At 40.4% G+C, this 21576-nt stretch overlaps 1 protein-coding gene across 2 annotated transcripts in view; it reads right to left on the bottom strand.

Moving 5' to 3' along the window:
* edem3 (ER degradation enhancer, mannosidase alpha-like 3) overlaps nucleotides 1–21364 on the bottom strand; it is a 69178-nt gene extending 47814 nt beyond the window's left edge. For both annotated transcript variants that reach the window (XM_080195746.1, XM_080195747.1), the window contains exon 1: nucleotides 21056–21364. In XM_080195746.1, coding sequence (XP_080051872.1) covers nucleotides 21056–21195 — 140 coding nt within the window. In that variant the 5' untranslated portion in view covers nucleotides 21196–21364. The remainder of the gene's footprint in view (nucleotides 1–21055) is intronic.
* Between the last annotated feature and the right edge of the window lie 212 nt (nucleotides 21365–21576).

The following is a 21576-nucleotide window of genomic DNA, read 5'->3' as shown; positions in this document are numbered from 1 at the left end:
GGCTCTTATACGGCAAAACAAATTTTCCTGTGTTCTTTAGTTTTAACTGGAAGCCAGAGCAGTTGGTAACAGGCAGGCAGAGACGAAACTTCTCTCAGCTTTGCTGGAAGAAAAGCCATATAATGGAGTAATGGTTAAGAACGGCAGTGCCAGAAACCTAAATTATCAAGAACCTAGAGAAATGAAGCAGAGTTTCCAGGAAGCCTGAAATTAAAAGAACATAGAGGAACTGGGAACAGATCAGGATACTGTTCAAGTCACAGGACTGAAAAGGAGCTGGCTAGTGAGAAGTCAGAAGATGGTTCTAAGATTTGTGATATCTTACTACAGTTTGTGACAGGTTAATTGAAATAATTGTGGAGTAAACAGTAGCTGGATATCAGCATTGGTTTGTAAAAGCAGTTAAAACAAAGGGGTTGGTGCAAACTCCTGGAGTGGATTTGCTGGTAAAGATGGAGGAAAAACTTTGTTTAAAAGTGTTATTTGTAAAACCTGGAGTGGATTTCAGAATGCAATTGGCTAATGAAAAGCATTATTATGGGGGAAGGTTTTTGGGAGTGAAATTTGGAAACAATCATCTGGAGGGATGCTGAGGAGAAATCCACAAACACTAACTTGTGTCCAGAAAGTTTATTTTCCCACATCCCATCTGTGTACTTTGAAATTGGACTGTGTGTGTTAATGAGACCATTCTCGTTCAACTTTGTAATTCATGTTAACCGTAAAATCTTAAAATGGTTAAGCTAAAAAGGGGAGTAAAGTAGTATTATAATCCAATTATTCCATGTTTAATAAATGCCTCCCCCACCTTGTTATTAAAACTAATTAGAAATCCTGTGACCCTGTTCATCCACAAGAAAACGTTTTGGTCTTTTGAGCCAGGGTTCCATTCTGGGATCTTCCCGTCCAGTTATATCAACTGGTATCATAACATTTGTAGAAAATTCTTTCCAACAATTCAGTGACTCAATACATAGTTTCTAGTGCCCAAGCTGGTGCGACTTTCTGAGCATGTACACAAAGAGCAATTGTGAGGTCAGTCTGCGGTACTGGAAAATAATATCAGTAAAGACCTATCATTTGTGCCAAATTCTAACACAAAGCAATGCAATACCATTCAAAATGTTTTAAAACTGTTAAAGCAGTTTAAAAAAAAAGGTTGTTCTTTCACTTGAGCTAACTAAACACTTAAGCCTTACCAAATCATTTCCACATTGAAACATGGAGAGAAATTACCACTGCCATTTATTCAGCTACCAAGTAGGATTTTATCCTCTTGTAGGCAGCAGGTGAAAAAGATGAGACCTTCAGCCCATTTCAAGTTTGGTACCCATTGCAACCCTGTTTTTCACCAACTGAAGAGAATTTAATTTCAACCACACGTTACTTGTGTGAACTTCTAAACATACATTGCCACATATGCTTCTATTATATGCAAATTGGAAAAGACTGTAAAATAACGTGTCATCTTTGAGTCACATCAGAAAGGTCACTTTTAAATCCTCTCTCCTGCACCCACACAAAATCTCACACATACCAAAGATTTCATGATATCTTTACTTGAATCTGCCAGAGGGAAAATTCCCCACGCTGGTTTCAGTAATGTTTATCAAACCTACTTTAAAACCAACAGCCTACTTGAAAGACAGTGGGCGGGATTTTCCATGTCTCCCCGCAGTATGATTTGCAGTGACAGAAGTGATCAGCAATTGGCCAGCAGTGGGATCTTCTCACCCCACCACTGTCAACAGGGTTTCCTGTTCTATGCACCACCTGCTGCCAGGAAACTGGTGGCGGGGGTTCACCATTGGTGGGACAGGAAGATTGGCTGGAAAAATTCTGGCCCATAAATCTCTCATTGCTCAACAATGAAATGTTTAATTTACCGTTCGTCATAAGCCAAAAACTTTCACATTTTTAAAGGAAAAAGTGACTTTTGTGGCCAAACTTAAATAGCAGCAAGTTGCTACCATTATACCTAAATTTATTTGGTAGAAAGATAGTTACTATTCAACAGAGCTGCAACTTGTAATCACTTAAACTTGTAATTAGGAGAGACAGTGGTGTAGTGATAATGTCATTGGTTTAGTAATCCAGAGGCCAAGGCTATTGCGCAGAGGACATGGGTTCAAATCCCAACATGGCAGTTGGTAGAATTTAAAAGTCAATTAATTTTTTAAATAGACAGGTGTTTGATGACTATCACAGACATGATGGGCTGAAGGCCCTAAGCTCTCCAATTTCCTCCCTCAAATTCTCTATTTTATCTTTCCAGATTAAACTCCATCTGCTATCTCTCTGCCCAAGTCTCCAACTGATCTATATCTATCTTTCCTCCTTTAGGATACTCCCCAACACCTACCTCTGTCCAAGGTTTTGGCCATCTGCGTTATTAATGATGCTCCTGTGAAGCAGCTTTGCATTATCATGTCAAAAGCATTACATAAATACACATTGTATTGATGCCTTTGTATTCCTTACAGGTTTCTCATTCACTTGAATGAATTAAGACTGTCAAAATTTATGCTTCAGAACTTCTTCAACTATGAAAGTAAACATCTCAGGAACTGCATAATACATATATTCTAAACACATTCTTCATGTAGCCTCACTGCAATGCCACTGAATATTAAATATTACAATATTCTGTCATTCAAATTTGCAAGAAAATTACAATTGAGATATATACTTCAACGTACAATGTCAACCATAGGTCAGTTCGAAGCACTCTTGCTTCTGAGTGACATGGTTCTGGGTTCAAGTTCCATGATGTGGAGATGCCGGTGTTGGACTGGGGTAAACACAGTAAGAAGTCTCACAACACCAGGTTAAAGTCCAACAGGTTTGTTTGGTAGCTTTCAGAGCACTGTCCCTTCACCAGGTGAGTGGGAGTTCTGTTCACAAACACGGCATATAAAGACACAAACTCAACTTATAAAATAATGTTTGGAGTGCGAATCTTTACAGGTAATCAAGCAGACAATACACATCTCTTTAACCTGTGCTTAACCCTCTCTCCACTCACACTGTCTGTATCTTTGAGACTCGATTACCTGTAAAGAGTCGCATTCCAACCATTATTTTGTAAGTTGAGTTTGTGTCTTTATACGCCCTGTTTGTGAACAGAACTCCCACTCACCTGAAAGGGCAGCACTGCGAAAACTAGTGGCCTGTGCTACCAAATAAACCTTTAACCTGGTGTTGTGAGACTTCTTACCGTGTTCAAGTTCCACACCAAGCCTTGAGCACAATATGTTAAGCCTGACACTCCAGTGCAGTATTGAAGGAGTGTTACAGTACCGAAGATGCCTTTGAGGTTCCATCAGCCCTCTCAGCTGGATGCAAAAGATCCCATGGCACAATTCTGAAAAGAAGTTATCCCAAACATCCCAGCCAATATCTATCCCTCAATATCACAAAAAACAGATTATCTGGTCAATATCACATAGTTGTTTGGGAACATGCTGTCTTCAAAATGCTGCCAAGTTTCCTACATTTACAACAGTGACTACACTTGAAAAAGCACTTCCCTGGTTTTGTGTGTGCTTTAGAGCTTCCAGTGGTCATATTCTTTTTAAATAGCACTTAATCATGTCAAAATACCAGAAATCAATTCATATCACGAATTACATTTGGAATACAATAATTATTACATAGGCAAACACAGCAAACTTTCTACGCTAGTAATGTCCCAAAAACAGCAATGGCAGGAACATCCAATCAATTTGTACCATTCCAGGCCAAAGACAAAACACTGCTGCACCTGGTTATGGAGAATTAGGTGGGACAAGTGATCAAAATGTCAACTGGAGGAGGACCAATTTCAGTGGATTCAGAACAGATCTGTGTCAGGTAAAGAACAAAGAAAGCCTTCCAAGCCTGCACCAACCATGCTGCCCGACTTAACTAAAATCCCCTACCCTTCCGGGGACCACATCCCTCTATTCCCATCCTATTCATATTTGTCAAGATGCCCCTTAAACGTCACTACCGTATCTGCTTCCACTATTCCCCCCCCCCGGCAATGAGTTCCAGGTGCCCACCACCCTCTGTAAAAAAAATCTGCCTCATACATTTCCTTTAAACAATGCCCCTGCACACCTTAAGCCTGTGCTCCCCTAGTAATTTGAGTCTTCCACTCTGGGAAAAAGCTTCTGACTATCCACTCTGTCCATGCCCCTCATAATCTTGTAGACTTCTATCAGGTCACCCCTCAACCTCCATCATTCCAATGAGAACAAACCAAGTTTCTCCAACCTCTCCTCATAGCTAATGCAACCTCCTGGTAAATCTTTTCTGAACCCTCTCCAAAAAGTCTCCACATCATTCTGGTAGTGTGGCGACCAGAATTGAACACTATAGTGGGTGCATGACAGATGTTTGGTTGATAATACATGTGAAAACCATGCCGAATATAAAAAGCTCAGACAGGAAATGAGGCAGAGGGAGTATATGAGAGGAGATCAGCAGCTAATGTAAAAGAGAATCTAAAAGCCGTAATAGGCAAATAAATAGTAAAAAGACAGAAGTGATGTGGCCAATTAGGGAACAAACCAGTATGTATGGCATTGAGATGGATGTGAAGTGGAGGAGCCGGCTTTGGACTGGGGTAAGCACAGTAAGAAGTCTCACAACACAGATTAAAGTCCAACAGGCTTTTGGAGTATCACTCCTTCTTCAGGTGAGTGAAGAATTGTGTTCACAAACAGGGCATGTGCAGACACAAACTCAATTTACAAGAGAATGGTTGGAATGCAAGTCTTTACAGGTAATCAAGTCTTAAATGTACAGACAACATGAGTGGAGAGAGGGTGGTTGAGAGACAGATGATCAAGCATGATCACATTGAATTGCAGAGCAGATTCAATGGTTGAATGGCCTACTCGTGTTCCTGTTTTCTACGTTTCTACATTTCTAAAAAAAGGAAGGTGCAGGACATTGTGATAGGAAGAATGAGGCAGGCAATATAAACAAAAGGGCACAATTCTAAAGGAGGTGCACGAACAGAAAGAACTCAGAGAATATGTGTACAAGTTTTAAAGTTGGCAGTTTGAGAGAGTAGACTATATTAATAGGAGCATACAAATGATGATGGCCTGTTTTAAGGATAGGTTTAGCCTCTTTAGAAAGAATGTGAAGGCTTTAAAGAGAAAACAGAAAAGAATCATACAGTACTGAAAGAGGCCCTTTGGCCCATCACGTCTGTGCAGCTATCAAGCACCTACCTATTCTAATCCCAGGGACTTTAGTAACTGGATTGATTTGAGAAGCTTGATTTTTCTCCTTAAACAGGAGATTTAAGAGATTTGATAGAACCATAGAATTACCAGGGCAGAATTAGGCCATTTGGCCCATCAGCGTTGAAAAATAAGTTATCATGTGAGAAACAGGGATTCTTTGAGCCAACATTTTTGTTCAGTATGGTTTCCCAAAAGCTACTTTTTAAATGGTTTCAAAAAAACACAAGCGCCCACTGAAATGAATACATCATCAGTCACATATTGTTTGCAAATTTTAATCTGGGAACTAATAAGAAACCACCAGAAGCTCATTAGCAGTTACACAATGAAACAGCAAACCAGTCTTTTTTGATTAAATGATCTACATCTCATCAAAGCCGCAGGTTTTTTCAAAAAAAAACAAATGTGTCTTCATCAAATATTCCTCACGTAATGTTGAAAAAGTGTTTCACAGTATACAAAAACAGAAAACACTGGAAAATCTAAGTCTGTCTAACACTGTGGAGAGAGAATAGAGTTAACGTTTTGAGTCTGGATGACCCTTGTCAGAGCTGTGTTTCACAATTCTGTGCGCATATTTAAATATACATACTATTTTTTAGAGTATATTTCTCCAAGATATCTACCAAATCTTCAGACCTCAAACCATATGGACCAAGTCTACTTCCAAGTTTGCACTCAAGCTACTAAACTAAACCAGAGGAATGTAGCCAGCAGCATTCATATGCTTCCCGTCCAACAAATGTATCCCGAATCAAAATTCAGAAAATGAATAGCAGCAATGACCTATGAAAATACACGCTACAAATCTGTTATAAGTTCAATAAAGTGTATGCAGAGTTGGTGCCACAATTTACCAAGATACCACCAACACATCTCCCGTTCCATGAAAAGCCCAAACATCCTATATCACTGCTACAGAAATATCAAACACGCTTACCGCTCTATTGCCTGCCCGTACTTTGATAAATCAGGCCACAAGGCCGTGATCCTCCTTCCGGCTTACAAGTAAAAACTGAAACAGGAGAATCCAGTAAAGAAAATTGTGCAATGTTGGTATGAGGAATTGGATGACCTCCTGCGGGACTACTTAGAGTCAATAGACTGGTCAGTATTTAAAAACTCTGTGACCATCCTGAACGAGTACACCACTACAATAACTGACTTCATTAGTAAGTGTGTAGAAGACTGCGTGCTGAAGAAGCAATTCCGTGTGTTTCCCAACTGGAAACCATGGACAAACAGAATATTCTCTGCCTACTGAAGTCTGAGGCATTCAAGTCAGGCAACCCTGGCCTATACAAGGAAGCCAAATATGATCGACAGAGATCCATCAAAGAGGCCAAAAGACAGTACTGGACCAAGGTAGAGTCTCAAACTAGCCACATGGACTCCTGCCAAATATGGCAAGGTTTGCAAGACAAGATGAAGGCATGTAAAATCGCCGGCACCAATGCACCCCAATTAACTCAACACATTCTGCACCCGTTTTGAGCAAGAAGTGAGCAAGAGGTCAGCGAGAGCACACCCTCCATCCTGGAAAACTCAGATGAACTCATAACCGAGGTCACCACTGCAGACTTCAGAGCAGCTTTCTCAAAAGTCAATCCATGGAAAGCAACTGGCCCAGATGGGGTACCCAGGTGAGAGCACTCAGGTCCTGCGTTGACCTGCTGGCAGGGGTATTCTTCAACCTCTCTTTACACTAATCTGAGATCCCTATTTGCTTCAAGAAAACAACCATCATCCCAGTACCAAAGAAAAGCCAAGCAGCGTGCCTTAATGACTATCATCCGGTGGCTCTGACATCCATCTTTATGAAGTGTTTTGAAAGGTTAGTCATGGCACAAATCAATTCCTGCCTCCCGGATTGCCTGGATCCACTACAGTTTGCCTACTGCCGCAACAAGTCCATAGCAGACGCTATCTCCCTGGCCCTGCACTCAACCCTGGAAAACCTGGACAACAAAGACACCAACGTCAGACCCCTATTTATAGACAAAAGCTCAGCCTTTGACACCATTATTCCTACGAGACTCATCTCCAAACACCGTGCTCAGCTCTTCCCTCTGTGACTGGATCCTGTACTTCTGAACCCACAATCAGTAAGGATAGGCAACAACACCTGTTCCACGATCATCCTCAACACTGGTGCTCCACAAGGCTGTGACCTGTGGATTAGGAGGTACAGGATCCAGTCGTAGAGGGAGGAGCTGAGCCCGAGACCATGGAGTTTGGAGATGAGTCTTATAGGAATAATGGTGTTGAAGGCTGATGTGTCGACTACAAATATAAATCTTCCATGATTATCCTCAACACCATTGCCCCAAAAGGCTATGCTCTCAACCCTCTACTATACTCCTTATACAACTATGACTCTGCGGCCAAATTTAAGTCAATTTTCATGTTTGCTGAAAACACCACCACAGTGGGTTGGATCTCAAACAATGACGAGACGGAGTACAGGAACGAGACAGAAAATCTGGTGAACTGCTGCAATGACAATAATTTCCCTCAATGTCAACAAAACGAAGGAGACAGTTAGCAACTTCGGGAAGTGTAGAGGAGGACATGCCCTTGTTTACATCAATGGGGATGAAGTAGAAATGGTCGAGAGATTCAAGTTTTTAGGTGCCCAGATCACCAACCTGTCCTGACCCCTCCATGCTGATGCTACATTAAGAAAGCCCACCAATGCCTCTACTTTCTCAGGAGACTAAGAAAATTTGGCATGTCCACTTTGATTCTCACCAGTCTTCTACAGATTCACCACAGATTTGTATCACAGGTTAGTATGGCTTCTGTTCTGCCCACGACCACAATAAACTACAAAGGGTCATGAAAAAAGCCCAGTGCATCACTCAAACCAGCCTCCCATCCACTGACAGTCTCTACACTTCCCACTGCCTTGGAAAGGCAGCCAGCATAATCAAAGACCTCACGCACCCTGAACATAGTCCCTTCAACCTTCTTTTGTTGGGAAAACAGTACAAAAGTCTGTGGTCATGTACCAATTGACTCAAGAATAAATGCTTCCTCTTCTGCCATCAGATTTTTGAATGGACCTACTGCACATTAAGTCAATTTTTTACCCCCTACATATGACTGTAACACTACATTCTGCCCTCTTTCCTTTCCTTCCCTATGTATGGTATGTTTTGTCTCTAAAGCGCACAAGAAAAATAATTTTCCCTTTATACTAATACATGTGACAATAATAAATCAAATCAAAACAATTTACATTCTGGTTTTCCATATTATACAGCAGAGAAAAGCACATCTGCAAAGACCAGATGTTGACACGCATGTAAAATAGGAGGAAGAAAGGTGCATGTGAATAACACACTTCTGAAACAACAGCAAAAAGCAGGTAAAGTGTGAAAGGAGCTAGAAATATTCCAAACTGGTAAGTCTTCAGTTTTTGCCCCTGAAAAATGCCTTTTAGGCTTTACGTTCTATTGAAGTATTCATCCAACCAATCAATCGCTGTGATACAAAGGCTCATGTAGCATCGTCCAGGAAACAGTCCATTCCCCTCTCAAAATGATAAGTCAAACAAAACCCCAAAATATTCATTCATCTTTAGACAAGGCATTCCCAACAAGCTGCATTTCCTAGCTATGCAGCCAGAAAAACATGTTTCATATAATTATCTCCATAACCCAGAATCTCTTTCCTAATCAGTAATTCATTAGGTTTTATAAGCTTGAGAGTCAATCCAGAGTTGCATAACCAGAAAACTGTACTACCTGCTTGGGAGACAGCACAGTGAGGCTTCCCAAAGTTGTGTGGTTCCAGTTTGACACCTAGATTGTCTCAATTCACAGCGCCCCTTATTTCCACAGCTGTACCTCTAAAACACATCTTGGCCATCACCATCAATGAAGCTATCAAGGATCCAAACAGAGAAGATCCAACTCACAAGGTCTCTGCAATTCACAAATCCTAATGTTATTTAAAAAAAACAAAAAAATGTTTCTGACTGTATCCCAAACTATGCCCTAAACTTTTCCTATTTTAATAAGGAGATAAAACAATAAAAAGTCTACCCAGATATATCAATTTCCAAGCAGGGCTTATTCCAACCATTTTTATCTCTGACTAGCTTTAGCTCAAAGTTTCCCCCCTATTTCCCTTCTGAGTCAAGATTCAGTCCATTTGTTCTATGATTCTGTCAAAGAAATGAACATTTCACAAAATCACTGATTCAGATTATGTTTAAAATGTCTCCAATTCATAACCATAATTTGTGTCCACATCTAATTCACTGGGCCATGAGAAATTTTTTTCTTTAAGAACATAAGAAATAGGAGCAGGAGTAGGCCAACTAGCCCTTCGAGCCTGCCCCGCCATTCAATAAGATCATGGCTGATCTGTTGTGGCTCAGTTCCACATTCCCGCCCTCTCCCTTAATCCCCTCTCTCATCAAAAACCCATCAACCCGCGTCTTAAAAATATTTAGCGAGGCAGCCTCCACCACTTCAACGGGCAGAAAATTCCAGAGATTCACCACCCTTTGAGTGAAGAAGTTCCTCCTCAACTGAGTGAAGAAGTTCCTCCTCAACTCTGTTAGTTCTGACAAAAGGTCAAAGACCTGAAATATTAATTCTGCTTCTCTCTCCTCACAGATGCTGAATATTTCCAGCATTTTCTGTTGTTGTGATACTTTGTTTCTACTTATGAAATTAAAATACAGTCTTCAAAACGTAATGTACATAAGAAGACAGATCACTGTAATTTAGGCAGCTGGGATGAAAAAGCTCTCTAAGTAGATGTACAGGATTCCATGGCACTATTCAAACAGTAGAGGGGCATTCTCCCAATATACTGGCCAACATTTATCCCTCAATCATCAATTTCTTAAAGAAATAGTTTTGTTATACAGTATTGAATTGCTGTTTGTGGGATCTTTATACACACAAATTGACGGCAATTCAAAATTAACTTACTGGCTTTAATGCATTAAGCACTTTGTGAGGAAATGAGAGGCACAATTTAGATGCAAACTTATCATTTACTTCCTTTATTATCTTACTATACTTGTTCCTTCAGATATCAATATAAGTTGGTAAACAGGTATGTGGCTTACAAAAATGTGGTTTACATATGATTGGTAGAGCAACAGTTTGACACTTATGGGAAGCATTTGGCACAAAAGTAACCTGTTTACTTTGTAAACTATACAGATAATCCTTTAACAAGCTGGTAGGAGTGTTTTTTTTAAATTAACAAGTTTATTTGGGAAAGTGACCAAAGAGGTGGATGGGGGTAAGGCAGTTGACGTGGTATATATGGACTTTAGTAAGGCATTTGATAATGTTCACCATGGAAGGCTTCTGCAGAAAATGCAGATGTATGGGATTGAGGGTGATTTAGGTAATTGGATCAGGAATTGGCTAGCAGATAGGAGACAGAGGGTGGTGGTTGATGGTAAGTATTCGTCATGGAGTTCAGTTACAAGTAGTGTGCCTCAGGGATCTGTTTTGGGGCCACTGCTGTTTGTAATTTTTATAAATCATCTGGATGAGGGTATAGTTGGGTGGATTAGTAAATTTGCTGATGACACCAAAGTCGGAGGTGTGGTAGATTGTGAGGAAGGGTGTCATAGTTTACAGAGAGACTTGGACAAGTTGCAGAGCTGGGCCAAGAGGTGGCGGATGGAGTTTAATGCGGAAAAGTGTGAGGTAATTCACTTTGGCAGGAATAACAGATGTGTAGAGTATAGGGCTAACGGTAGGACTCTGAATAGTGTGGATGAACAGAGGGATCTAGGTGTATGTGTACATAGATCCCTGAAAGTTGGGAATCAAGTAGATAAGGTTGTTAGGAAGGCACACGGTGTCTTGGCGTTTATTGGTAGGGGGATTGAATTTAGGAGCCGCAGCGTCATGTTGCAACTGTACAAAACTCTGGTGCGGCCGCACTTGGAGTATTGTGTGCAGTTCTGATCCCCACATTATAGGAAGGATGTGGAGGCTTTGGAGAGGGTGCAGAGGAGGTTTACCAGGATGTTGCCTGGTATGGAGGGGAGGTCCTATGAGGAGAGACTGAGGGATTTGAGGTTATTTTTGTTAGAAAGAAGGCAGCTAAGAGGGGACCTTATTGAAACATATAAGATGATTAGAGGTTTAGATAGGGTGGACAGTGATAGCCTTTTTCCTCGGATGGAGAAAGCTAGCACGAGGGGGCATAGCTTTAAATTAAGGGGTGGTAGTTACAGGACGGATGTCAGAGGTAGGTTCTTTACCCAGAGGGTGGTGAGGGATTGGAATGCCCTGCCTGCTGCAGTTGTAAATGCGCCTAGTTTGGGGGCGTTTAAGAGATCCGTGGATAGGTTTATGGATGGAAAGGGATTGGTTTAGGTTAGAGGGTCATTGCTTTTTAATTGGTCAGTGCAACATCATGGGCCGACGGGCCTGTTCTGCGCTGTAATGTTCTATATCTGTGCATACCCTTTCAACACTTTTTACTTATAAGTCTGACTAAGTTCAACAAACACACAGAAAACAGATTGTGGTAGTCTAATAAAATGTTGCTAATCACATCTGTTGTAATAATACAATACACATCCGGAATTAAGCATTTATAGTCAATGAAGTCACTCAGGATTGACATAATTTATTTTCTCTTAGAGGTTTATTTGCCATAGTAATTCAATTGGTTATACCGTCTGAATTCTGAGAAACGCAAGACTAAAACCAATTAGTCTCCAACTCTGTGCTCGCCATTTTAACAAACATTTATGGTAACAGCACTGGAAACAAGCTTCAGCTTCCCAGACAATATTACAGACACTGGTAAAACATTTAACCAAAGGTAATTTCAGAATACATCCCTTTGCCCATTGGCAAAAATCAAGACCAACTAAAATGTCATTCCACCATCTAGGGTACATTATCCAATCTTCCAGGCTTTCGCTATCTATTTTTAATGAGAGAGAAAGTAACATTATTTATTGAACAACAAACTAAATTATTCTAGTTTTACATGGTGTGGATTTGTTTCATACAAAAATGATTGGATTCCATATTGATAAGAAATTAGCACTACACTGTGGGATATTTTCAATTAATTATGGAAGGATTCTGTTCGCTGGGCACGTAACTAGGAATGGGTTCTCAGTTTCAAAATTCATTAGGATCAACAGTTTAGCACAATGTAACAGGAACTAGGATGGGGAAATTGCTGGCATGCGTCCTGTATCAAACTCTTTCTTCACATTGGTCACATTCACTGACAAAAAGGTTCAGATCCCTGCACTCATATACCAACTTTGTATGTAAAAAGATTCAAAAATATTCTAAACTCCATTAAAAATACAAGATATGCTGAAGTAATGTCATACTTTGTAGCTTAACTTTGATCAGTAAACATGTACTATAATGCCAACAAATACATAATCATTTTCCAAACAACTCGCGTTCCTGATAATTACTAAGTCAGAAACCAACTACCAAGCATGAGAGTCAGACAGAATGGATGTGGACCATTCAGCCCTTTAAGTCCATACTGGCTCCCTGCAGAGCAATCCAGTCAGTCCAACTCCCCCATTCAATCCCTGCAATACCGGAGGTTTACTTCCTTCAAGTGCCCATCCAATTTATTTTTGAAATCATTAATTGCTTTCACTTCAATCTCTTGGGCAGCAACTTCCAAGCTAACCTTGTAACTAAAATCCTCACCCTGAAACCACTTTGGCAAATCTCCTCTGCACCCTCTCAAGGACCTTCATATTTTTTGAAAAGTGTGGTAACCAGAACTGGACACAAAACTCCAATTGAAGCCTAACAGAGCTTTATAAAGCTCCAGCATAACTGCCCTGTTGTACTCAATGCCTTAATTTGTCAAGTCCAGCATCCCATATAATTTGCTAACCACTCTCTCAATATGTTTTGCTATCTTCAAAGATCATGCACAGGCAAATTGTGCCATTAAGTCTATCTTGCCTCTCTCAATGGTTTCTGCCAAAATGCATCACCTCACATTTCGTGGTATTGAATTCCATGTGTCACTTGTCTGTCCATACTTAGCCAAGATATGCCCTGTAGCTTGCAATTCATATTGTCCTCACTGTTTGGTTTCATCAGAAAATTTTGAAACTTTATTCCATATTTCAAGATCCAAATAATTTATAAAAAGCTAAGGAAAAGCAGTGGTCCTTACATTAACCACTGCGGAACACTGTCTACCAAACTCCGGTCCAAAAAAGAATTGCCGTTTTCTGTCGTCAAGCCAATTTTTATACAATCGCGCACTGACTTTCCTATTTATAAGCCTCAAGTTTGTTAACCAGCCTTTTATATGGTATTCTGTCAAACATGTTCTTAAAATCCATATAGCCAACATTCATTACAACCCCTTCATCAATCTTCTCTGTTACTTCATCAAAAAAAAAATTAGATTAGTGAAATACAATTTGTCTTTTGCAAATACACGCTAACTCAAGCCTCTCCAAGTGTCTGTTAACCCTTTCCCTGATTCCAAAATCTTACTGAACATTAATACTGAACTAAATGGCTTGTAGTGGCGATGACTGCTCCTGAATTAGGGTGTCACTTTTGCCACTCTTCAATCCTCTGGCGCTTTCCCTCATATTTAGGGGAGATTGAAAGATGAAGTCAAGCCCTTCTGTCATCTCTATCCTTACTTCCTTTAGCAACCAGGATGAATGCCGTCTGGGCCAGGTGAATTATCTAACTCCAAGCAGAGCCACTCTTTCCACTGCCACCTTTTTTATTCTCATACTATCTATTGCCTTCAATATCTCTGTTCCCATTAAAACTTTTGGATACCCTTTTAAATTAAACTGCCATTTAATTTTCATATTCTTTCTTTGCTAGTTTTACTTTCCTCTTCACTCCTGTCTCAACCTATTGTATTTGACCTGGTTCTCACTGAAGAATTCATCATATACTTTATTTCTCCAATCATAATTTCCATCACCCTCATCATCCATGGAGCCCTGTTCTTGTCTCCCTTACCTTTCATCTTTGTTTGAATGTACCTAACTGTACCTGAAGAATCTCTCAGATCACCCATTATTCTGTTGTAGATTTTTTTGCGAGTCGCTAGTTTTGATTCTTTCTCATTACATTGAAATTAGCCCTCTTCCAATTTAGAAGTTCTTTATTGTTTCTTCCTCCTCTATATGACTAATCTATACCTTATAGTACAATGCTCACTCTAACCCAAGCGCTCACCAACAGACACTTGGTCTACTTGGCCCATCTCATCTGGCACAGGGAGTAATCCTAACATTAGTACCCTCAACCTCCTACTTCCTAATTTCCTTCTTAGCTCCTGAAAATCTGAGCTTAGAGCCTCTATACCTGCCCTCTCTATACTGTAGGTACTAAAATGTACAATCGCCTTTAGCCACCTCCCTCCCCTGCTGCAGAATATTGTGCAACCTCTCCATCATGTCCTTTATTTAGGCACCAGGAAGACTACACACCATGCAGAACTCACAATGATGATTTCAGAAATCTCTGTCTGTCCCCTAACTACGGTTTGCTGTTCCCTCCTCTACAGCTCTTGCCGTGGTTTAAGAACATAAGAACTAGGAGCAAGAGTCTGGCCCCTCCAGCCTGCTCCGCCGTTCAATAAAATCATGGCTGACCTTTTTGTGGACTCAGCTTTACTTTCCTGCCCGCTCACCATAACCTTTAATTCCTTTACTGTTCAAAACTTTATCTAACCCTGCCTTAAAAATATTCAATGAGATAGCCTCAACTGCTTCATTGGGCAGGGAATTCCACAAATTCACAAAACTTTGTGTGAAGAAGCTCCTCTTCAACTCTGTCCTAAATTTGCTCTCTCTTATTTTGAGCCATGCCTCCTAGTTCTAGTTTCACCTGCCAGTGGAAACAACTTCCCTGTTTATATCTTATTTATTCCCTTCATAACGTTATATGTTTCTATAAGATTTCTCCTCATTCTTCTGAATTCCAATGAGCATAGCCCCAGTCGACTCAGTCTCTTCTCATAAGCCAACCTCAACTCCAGAATCAACCTAGTGAATTTCCTCTGCACCCCCTCCAGTGTCAGTATATCCTTTCTCAAGTAAGGAGACAAAAACTGTACACAATACTCCAGGTGTGGCCTAACCACCACCTTATACAACTGCAACATAACCTCACTGTTTTTAAACTCCATCCCTGTAGCAATGAAGGACAAAATTCCATTTGCCTTCTTAATTACCTGCTGCACCTGCAAACCAACTCCTTGAGATTCCTGCACAAGGGCACCAGGTCCCTCTGCACAGCAGCATCCTGCAATTTTTTAATCATTTAAATAACAATCCATTTTACTGTTATTCTTACCAAAATGGATGACCTCACATTTACCAACGTTGTACTCCATCTGCCAGACCCTCACCCATTCACTTAGATTTCAGCATCCTCTGCACACTTTGCTCTTCCACCTATCTTGGTGTCATCCGTGAATTTTGACACACTACAATTGGTCCCCAAGTCCAAACCATCTACGCAAATCTTGAACAATTGCAGTCCCAACACTGATCCCTGAGGCGCACCACGAGTCACTGATCGCCACACAGAACAAACACCCATTTACCCCCACTCTTTGGCTAACTAACAGAAAGCAATCCTCTATCCACGCTATTACCCGTAATACTGTGCACCTTTAGCTTATGTAGCAGTCTTTGGTGTGGCACCTTGTCAAATGCCTTCTGGAAATCCAGATACACAGATCCACATGTTCTCCATTGTCCACTGCACAGCTAATGTTGTCAAATAATTCCACCAAATTAGTCAAACATGACCTCCCCTTCATGAATCCATGCTGTGTCTTACCAATGGGACAATTTATATTTAGATGTCTCACTATTTCTTCCTTGCTGATAGATTCAAGCATTTTCCCTAATACAGAAGTTAAGCTAACCAGCCTATAATTACTTGCCTTTTGTCTACCTCCTTTTTTAAACTGTGGCATCACATTTGCTGTTTTCCAATCAGCAGAAACCACCCCAGAGTCCAGTGAATTTTGATGCATTTGCTATTTCTCCTGCCATCTCTTTTAGTACCTTGGGATGCATTCCATCAAGACCAGGAGGCCTGTCTACCTTTAGCCCCATTAACTTGCCCAACACTTACCTCTTTCATGATAATGACAGTTTCTAGGTCCTCACCTCCCACAGCCTTCCTGTTGTCAATTTTTGGCATATTATTTGTGTCTTCCACTGTGAAGACTGACACAAAATACCTGTTCAATGCCTCAGCCATTTTCTCATTTCCAGTTATTACATCCCCCTTCTCGTCCTCTAAAGGACCAACTTTATTTTCGCCACTCTTTTTCATTCTATATATTTGCAGGAACTTTTGTTATCTGTTTTTATCTTCTGAGCTAGTTTACCCTCATAATCCATCCTACTTTTCTTTATGGCTTTTTTCGTGGCTTTCTGCTGACCTTTAAGGATTTCCCAATCATCTAAGTTCCCACTAATCTTTGCCACTTTGTATGCATTTTCTTTCAATTTGATACCCTCCTTTATTTCCATAGATATCCATGGCTGATTATCTTTTTTTCTACAGTCCTTCCTTATCGCTGGTATGTACTTTTGCTGAGCACTGTGAAAGATCACTTTGAAAGTCCTCCACTGTGCCACCATAAAGTTAGCCAACTCCTCTTTCATCTCTTTATAGTCTCCTTTGTTTAAGCACAAGACACTGGTACTGGATTTTATCTTCTCACGCTCCATCTGTATTTTAAATTCAACCATACTGTGATCGCTTCTACTAAGAGGATCCCTAATGCAAGATCATTAATTATTCCCGTCTCATTACACAGAACCCGATCTAGGACAGCAGCTTCCGACAAGGGAGCAAATCGTGGATACATTCTATAAACTCCTCCTCAAGGCTGCCTTGACTGACCTGGTTTGACCAATTGATATGTAGATGATAATAATTGCTGTACCATTTTTACATGCATCAGTTATTTCTTTGTTTATTTCTCACCCTACCACGATGTCATTATTTGGTGGCCTATAGACTACGCCTATCAGTGACTTTTTCTCCTTACTATTTCTAATTTCCACCCAAATGGATTCAACCTTTTTTTCCATAGAACCCATATCATCTTTCACTACTGCCCTGATATCATCCTTAAATCATCCTTGGACTGAACTCCAAGGCATCATCACTCCTAGTCTCTAATGCTGAATAACTGTTTGCGATCAACACACACAATGCATTCTCATTACACTTTCTGCTGGTCACCTGAACATTCACTGCCTGTAGGGTGACTGCCTGGAACTCTCATTCCATTTCCTGGAATGAGAGTTCCAGGAAACTCTCATTCACCCTAATGCTTGGAGAAGACTCCAATTTACCTCAAGCTTAGAAATCTTGAGTTCATGCTGAAGGAGCTGGAGGCATTCCCTATACATGATAACTGAAGACATATGCAGTATGCTGAAGTTCCCATATAGTGCAAGAATTGAAAGCAACAGGTCTCAAATCTCTATTCATGAAGTTAAAAAAACTGTTCCTAATTAATAAACTGTTTAAATATTTATTTTAATAAATCCCTCCAGACCACTTCAGTCTGGACACTCATTAATTTACTTTTTATAATCCCAGTTGAATATTCCTAATTTTAAACACAGAGCTTCAGCAAATACTCTAGAAAGAGAAAAATACTCACCAAACAAACACTTATCTACTTCTCTCTGAACCCTCACCTCCTGGTCCTATTCTGTTCTCGCATTAGCTGCTGCCGCCATTCTTTTAGCTCTGTCCCCAATCTCTCACTCCCTGCTGCTTTATACTCACTCACCGGTCTTGCAGCCCCCAGCTGATCTCACCCTGTTCTCATTCTCCTGCTACTCTTTTACGTCGTTGCTGGTCTCAAAATCGCTGCTGCTTCCATCACTTCACTGGTCTCACACTACTCTCGCTTTTGCAACTGCTGATGCTGCCACCACTACTCTATTTCCCAGCTGGTGTTGCTCTCTCTGCAGCTGCTATCACACTCATCTCACCACTGGTCACGCTCACATGAATTATATTAAGTATGCATTGCCTGATCTTCCATTACAAAAATTATCCTTGCTTAAAATGTGATTTTTAGGACGGAAAATTATTTTATCGAAAGCTTTAGACATCAAGTCTTGTATCCCTGAAAATGTGGAATTTCAGATTCACTGAGTACAGAATCTTGACCAACAGACACACCATTGGAATACATATCATAACTAGTTTCACAATCAATAATCCTACAGCAGCTTTCTCAAACTTTGATGAAATTCAACCTGCAAAATTTAAATCCTTGTATGAATCTAGGGAAAGGAGAAGGTAGATGCAAAATATCAGAAAACATCTATAAATTCTTTCATGGGGAAAACGAGAATCACAAAACCTGCGTAAACATTATTAACGATGTATAGCACGACAGCATTATGTGACTAGTTACAAAACAGCTTGGCAAGAAATTTGAAAATTTATATTAGCAGCAGTAAATATAAATCAGTTAATAGTGATATTTCACAGAGATTGGAATTAAACTCATGACTTATCTTCGTGTGTTGAAGGAGTGATATGCAAATTTGTGGGTGAAACCAAGCTCTGCGGGGATTGTAGTGCATGTTCAACTACTGCAAGTCAGTCTCAATATGTTGATGCAACGTGTCAGTGTTTTGCAATTGTAGTGCAATACACCTAGTCAGGCCTAATACTGAATATGTATAATATGAATGTCAAACAGAATTTAGGCAGTGATGAAAGAAAGATCTAGGTGTTATAGTGCATCATTTGTTAAAGATTCACGTCCACTGAATTGCAGCCATTGCTTAAGCACATTGATTTCTATGATCTATTCATAGGCCAATTCACTATAAAGTAAAAAGTACAATTCTGTACTCGTACATGATCTTGGATAGGTCTCAGTTAGAATATGTGTCCAGTTTTGGTCCCCTCACAGGGTAGGGGATATTGAGGCTCTGGAAAAGGTGAAAAAGAGCACCACACAGTTTAAAACTCTTATCTATCCAGATGGAGTCAAATAAATTGATTTTTTATACTTCAAAGAAATGCAGACAATGAGGTGGACCAGGAAGATCATGTTTGCAGGTGATCTATGGATAAAACTAAGTAGCTGTTAGACAGTTATTCCTTTCCCAAAGAATTGGAAACCTGTGGATCAGGCTGCCAGTTTGTGTAATGAATGCAGATTCATTGCATTCTTTAAGAAAAGGTAAACCTGTTTCTGACTGAGACGAAAATTATTCTTTACAAGTGGTAGAGTTGCTGTACTATTAATCAAGGTTAATGTGAACTCCTGGACTACTTTTGATTATCTAAAGAGCTCAGAGAAAAATTTTCCAGATTTTGCCTCCTAATTAGCCTGAGATTTTAATCAGGTTTTTCCACCTTTCCCAAAAAATTACATGTCTCCAAGTGGGTGGGGAGTGCTGTGATGCATAAGGCATCACAAATGTATGTGACAGGCTGGATTGGCCAATTGGTCTTAAGGTGCAAACAAGAATGAAACAGTATAGGTAGTACTCCTCTACCAATTAACGAAAGCACATTTAAATCAACCTTCCTGTTGACACGTTCACGCAGTCTTGTACCAAAGTGAACAGCCCAATAAATACTAAGTCAATACAATTTTCCTACATTATTTTCTCCTTCAATCAACATAACTTTCTTACATTTATCATTTTAAATCTACCCAAAATGTTGGCACAGTTTTTGTTGTACTTTTATTATCCTTTTTCAGAAAACAACAAATTTGGAAAATTCAATGCCACATAGATTTTTGCTGTCTCTCTATAAAGTTCCAAGCAACATACTGCTTAGCTAGGAAAAAGTTGATATCTGTAAGAAGTTGGCTTTAATGATTCCAGACTCTAATCATGAAAGGGCCAAATGAGCAAGAGAACCTCTCATTACGAGCATGCTTGAACTTACTCTAAGCTTGCTAATGGGCATGTTCCTTTACAGTTTCATACTTGTAATCAACCAATCCTTTACATTTCAAAATTACAAAAACAGCAAATTTCATCTTTTTTTAAAAAGCAGTTATCACACAATTTCACCAAAGTTTTAACCAATATCCATTATTGTGATTACTTAATAGCATTTACTCTTCTTTAAAGAGAATTTGTCCTACGTAATTGTAAGACTTGGCACCTTTTTGTGGGGAGGGAGGGCAGGGGGAGGGAAGGAAAGCAGGAAGGAAGTGGGGGGGGTGCACAATCCCAAATTACCTAATTTCTAGTTTGATGCTGCACTATCTTACAACTATGATTGAACAGCGAGAGCACCATCATCATCAATAAAGAGCACGTAAACTATATCAACAGCAGCCTCTGCCTTAGTACTTGCGAAAAAAAAATCAGACAACCCTCAGGCCAGATTTTGGAAAACCAAAAGATTCATACTCAACAAAATTCATTTGCAAAAAAAAAAAATTGATATGGTATATCTCTGTTCCACGCTATCAATAAAAAGCGTGTGAACGATTTTAATACTGGTCACTGCCTTGGTACTTAAAAAAAAACCCCTCATATCAGATTTTGGAAAAGCAATCAATTGATACTCAACAAAATTAATTCGCAAAAAAAATAAGAGATCATTGTCTGTGCCAAAGAATTGTAAGGTACTCTTAAGAAAATAAACCATCTTGGAAACTTCACTTATTGATCAGATCTGAAGAAATTTGCCAGTTTTTGCTCTTCACCTCAGCACAATTCAAACTCCTGGCTGTGAACTAGCCCCGTATGGAAGGCATACACTTCTCAACGTGTTAGTGCCGCGTCATGAGGAGGTGACAGCACCTCAAACACTCACCTGAGTTGGCGTTTCTCCTCTTTCTCCATTGCCCTCACCAACCCGAGTCCCAGGCAGGACACAGTGAGGATCAGCAGCAACATCCAGCTCAGCAAAGCAGAGGATTGGAACCTCTCTCTCCCACCTTCGACAACAGTCATCGGGCCGATTCTCTCCCCCTCCCCCCGCCACCACACACATACACACACCCACACACTGAGAGGAGAGAAACACTACAGAAGCATCCCACTCACTCACACAGGCAGATAGACAACTACTGTAATGTCACCAGCTCCCAATCCCACCTCTTCCTGGTAGCCGCCATCTTTTGGTGACGCTATACAACTGACGTTGACAACTTCGCAGAGCCCGCCCCCCCGGACGCAAACGGCGATCGTGGATTGGCTCCGAGAGACAGGGGGACATCATGTCCGCCTCTCCTCTGATTGGTCTGCTGATGCTGTCGATCATGTGAGTGGGCGGCGCCGATTGGCTGGTGAGTGCGCGTCGACCACGTGCAGCATTGTCTTCCTGCAGCCGCT

This window comes from Carcharhinus amblyrhynchos, chromosome 9 (assembly GCF_965287045.1).
Source record: "Carcharhinus amblyrhynchos chromosome 9, sCarAmb.v2.hapA, whole genome shotgun sequence".
Taxonomy (NCBI): Eukaryota; Metazoa; Chordata; class Chondrichthyes; order Carcharhiniformes; family Carcharhinidae; genus Carcharhinus; species Carcharhinus amblyrhynchos.
The sequence above is the reverse complement of the archived record's forward strand: the minus strand, read 5'-3'. Positions and strand labels throughout refer to the sequence as shown.